Below are 4,125 nucleotides of genomic sequence, written 5' to 3'. Positions count from 1 at the left end.
TCGTTGCCATCGCAAAGAGCTCGGTGGCATGGACGGCGCAGTCATTAGAGGGTGTAACTCGAGGTTGTGGCTCTACGAAGCGTTCATGTGCCACTCCGGGTTTTCAGCTGTGGGAGGCCGAGAAGGGCGATCCGTTAGGTGGAGCCATCATGCAGTATGGAGGGGGCGGAGGGGGTCAAGCGTCGCGCGATGAGCGCAGCAGGTGCGAGAAAGTTAGGAGGGAGGAGCGACGGTGGAGAGGGACAGAGTCGGAGGGAGGGAGCCGCCTCTTTTATAGAACTCGAAAGCGGCGGCAGGCCCGTGCACGCGCGTTGCCCGATCGGGCGGGCGCCAAACCCCGCCTGCCATACCTCGCGACTGAGATTATACCTAAAATGGTAATATGTGGTTTAATTAGTAAGATATAGGCCTAGGTGTATAGATACGCTAGGCGTATACGTATTAATGGATGACTTACCTAAGTGTTAGCTACAATCCTGTAGTTGCCTTGTACTAGTATTGCTCGCAACGGAATTAGGGCCTGTTTCCGCTTCAACTAGAGAATCTAGTTCACCTTTAGATTCGACCAATCCGCCTGATGTACGGATACTTAATCCTAGGCCGGACTTAAGGTTTCTTCTAGGCTAGCTACAGGATGAGCTAACCCCAACGCTGTAGTACCAGCCTTTAAAATAGAAAGGCACGAGACAAACCCCACGTAGTTAGTTCCGCGCACTACTAACTGCCTCGGAGTCTTAGGCGAAGTGCGGGGTAGTTAGTTACGGGGCTATGGATAGTTAGCTGCTGGAGCTGTGTATTTTAACTCATACAACATCGCCAGAGATTTCCATTCTCTGTACAAATAGCTTCCACTTTACTACCATGGCAGCGGACCGCCTGCTGGGTGCTGCGCCCGTAGCTTGCGTGTCCTGCCGCAGGCTGAAGGTGTGTTGTGCTACTCATTAAGCCACATGGATGGATGACTGACCAATTTGCAGATGAGATGCATTGGCGCTGCCAATCCGCCGTGCGCCCGCTGTGTTAAGAGCAACCGCGAATGCATGGTCCAACTCCCAAACCGTCAGCAACGTCACTTGCCGCCGTCCAGTTCCAATGCAGTGACTTCACCTAATCCTCTCGTTGAGCATACACCATCGCCAGGAGTCAGTCATGAGTCTGCATCACTCGCTGTACGAACAGAGGCTGCTAGTCAGCTTCAGGAACCATCTCCAGGGCTAGCCTCGGAACAGCGGAATCCATTACTCTACCAAACGAGTCTGCCGTCCATATTTTCCTCGTCACCAATTACTATTGCCTCGACAATGGCCTCTGAGAGTGATAGCCCTTCCGGTGGCGTGCCTGCTTCTCATACTAGACTTGAATTAGATCAGGTTTCGCATTCTATAATTCTTGACCTGGTCGAATTGTGAGTTTCCCGAAATATCACGGAACCGGCTTAAACTCGGAGCGGCTAATGCCAATTGTTCTTCCTAGCTTTCTCCAGAAAATGATCTGCTATACACCCGTTCTCTCGTTGGAACAGTTGGATAATCCTGAGAGTTTGATCAGCAGCCGGCGGCCTCTTGCATATGCCATGGCATTTGTTGCATCAACTCATAGTCCAGGTTACACTTCAACACGCCTCGCTCTACTTCCACACATGTTGAAAATGCTGAAAGAGCCTCACGATGCCATAGATAATACTCAAAAAGAAAACTGGACTTTGCTGCAAGCTCTGGCCGTTCTTTACGCGTACCCAAGAGTGGCTGCAGTATCTAAACAGGATAAAGAAAAGCAGATGAGTCCGTGGGCTGTCAAGTCTGCGGTGGAGACGTGCGCCATGCAGGTCTCGCTTCATCAGTCTGTCGAGGATCTCAAGGCACTCATAGAATCCCGCGAATTGGACATATTGTCGTCGCTGCCGTACCGCTGCGCCTTCTTTTGGTTGTGGCTATTTGTCAAATCTCGCCACCACTCCGTCTTGACTAGAACTCCACCTACTATACCCTATGACCAGACTATCGCCTCCACACTGGATCTCATCATGAACTTGGATCCTTCGCCGGGCGTTTGGAGGGTCTTGGCAGAAGCGGCCCTTCATCACAAGTGGGACCAAGCTGCTCGTCTTGACAAGAGCTTGCCCGAATGGTGGTGTGTGCTTCCGGATATTAAGGATGGCGGAGCCTTGCCAGAGCTTCTGGAGAACGTCGAAAACCTGTTGCAAGAATGGCATTCCGAGTGGCTTTCGCCTACTGAAATAAGCTCTCCTAGTAGGAGTTCCGTCGCCTCCAATTTTCAGGACCCGTCCATCTTCGCGAATTCCATTACTGCCTTCATGGGTATTCTGACACGATTCAACATCGTTTCTTTTGCAACACCTATCATTTCGCATCAGCTAGTTACCAAAACTGGTCTCGGTATCTTTCCATCAATGACTGCGCAATCGCCCGAACTATCTGCCTTTCTCAATTGCGTGTTAAAGTCAGCAGATGCAGCCGCTACATGCTGCGACAGCATCCTTGACCTTAAGCCCGTAGCGAGGGAACAGTTAAGATACATGCCTGACTACGGCTTTACCATGCTTGCTCTCTGTTGTCTGCATCTGGTGTATGCAGACAACATATCTCCAGAAAATTCTACATTAAAAAGCTATCTCATGAAGGCTGAGCGGGTAGCGTCTCTAATGATGGACTTGAGCGTCGGGTGCAATGTATGCCCGAAGATCTACGGAGAATACGTTTCGTTCCAATTACGAAATGCACCCCATAGCTCAACTCATACATTCCATAATTGCAACGCGGACCAGATCATGGCTGATTCTCAGCGTCTTTCTGTCAGAGGCCACGAAGACTCTCATTCCTGGCCCCAGCTGGGGCCTACCGGCTCAAACTACCCTCCCCTGGACTACCTGCTCGACATAAGTCCGATGAATGGTTACTGGCCAGCAATAGAGCTCAATTCTGATGGTGCACTACCATTGAATTCTGAACTGTTCAGCATGTTTAATACATGATACGGAGGAACGAGCGTGCCCCGTTCAGAGACAGATTATCGCCACCATGCCGACTCAGAAGCAGGATCACCACATTGTAACAACAGAAACCCCGAGGGTTCTCCTCTTCCACCCCTAGCTTTAACTATACAATACGTTCTGGCATCAATTTGCTAAACAGCCATTGCATCTTGACTCACTGCTGCAAGCAAATCCGAGCTTCCTACGTCAAAGGTGCAAATTTTGTGAGGCAGAGAAGTGAGTGAGGGACTTCTTCCTGTACAACGATTACGAAAATTGCAAGAGCAGCTTCGTTGATCAAATTCAGCCAAAATAAATACAACCTCTACCATAAAATTACCTACATAACATGTCTGACAACCACACTGTGCGTCCATGTTAATGTTTCGACTCTATCAAACAACAAGGGTTTGGCTCTGCCATGAAGTCTCTCCTAACCAGTAAACTCGCAGCTTCTTCGCCCCGCCATATTTGACCCCCGTCACACATACTTTGAACATTTCTCCAGGTACAAGATCCAGGCCGTTATCGTCCCACTCGACAGTGTCTTCGTCCTCGAAGTCAAGATAGACTCCTTTCATAGGCACCGACACGGAAAGCTGAATGATGGACCCGATTTCCCCTTCGGTAAGCTTTACAGTGATCTTTCCCTCCTCAGAGGCAAAAGGAACTTCCTTCAATGGCTCGTGGAAATTTACATAACGAGCGATGCGATTTCTCTCAGCGGCTGGATTACTGACCGACGATTCAGGTGCAGAAAAGAGACGAATGGCAAATGCCAGTTCGTTCCATTTGTAATGTGCCTCGCCGCCAAGTCTGGAGTCCAATAGGGTTCTGCCCAATTCCGTGCTTCGGTTAGGGTCAAGTTGGATCTTTGCTGATACTGTATGGGTCCAAACGTTCTGCCCTGTCTCGACATGCCAGGCCTGGATCTCATAGTTGATTGAAACATGGCGCAACGTCATATTGCAAGCCCATGCTTCTAACTCCAGCGAATCCCCACTGACTATACGGGCGAGACCGGCAGTTATTGGCTGATTCTCCCGCTTTACTGTCCAATATGACAGCTTCGGGCGCAAGTCAGAATCGGCGATGGACCATGATGATACCGGCCAGCAGTCGTTTAGTTGCCA

The 4,125-nt window shown here is 50.0% G+C and overlaps 2 protein-coding genes across 2 annotated transcripts in view; one reads left to right on the top strand and one right to left on the bottom strand.

Moving 5' to 3' along the window:
- The first annotated feature begins 484 nt into the window (after window positions 1–484).
- Window positions 485–4,125, top strand: VE01_10683 (uncharacterized protein). The gene is made up of 4 exons (XM_018280076.2): window positions 485–924; window positions 978–1,405; window positions 1,474–3,619; window positions 3,744–4,125. Exons 1-3 carry the CDS (start codon window positions 862–864, stop codon window positions 2,990–2,992), a joined length of 2,010 nt encoding a protein of 669 aa, XP_018125049.1. The 5' UTR covers window positions 485–861; the 3' UTR covers window positions 2,993–3,619; window positions 3,744–4,125.
- The window catches only part of VE01_10682 (uncharacterized protein), a gene marked incomplete at its 3' end in the record, with an annotated part of 2,818 nt that continues 2,080 nt past the window's right edge, over window positions 3,388–4,125 (bottom strand). The window contains exon 3 of the mRNA XM_018280075.2: window positions 3,388–4,059. Coding sequence (XP_018125048.1) covers window positions 3,388–4,059 — 672 coding nt within the window. The remainder of the gene's footprint in view (window positions 4,060–4,125) is intronic.

Source organism: Pseudogymnoascus verrucosus (assembly GCF_001662655.1).
Source record: "Pseudogymnoascus verrucosus strain UAMH 10579 unplaced genomic scaffold scaffold_104, whole genome shotgun sequence".
Classification (NCBI taxonomy): domain Eukaryota; kingdom Fungi; phylum Ascomycota; class Leotiomycetes; order Thelebolales; family Thelebolaceae; genus Pseudogymnoascus; species Pseudogymnoascus verrucosus.
This window is presented reverse-complemented; position numbering and strand designations above follow the sequence as displayed.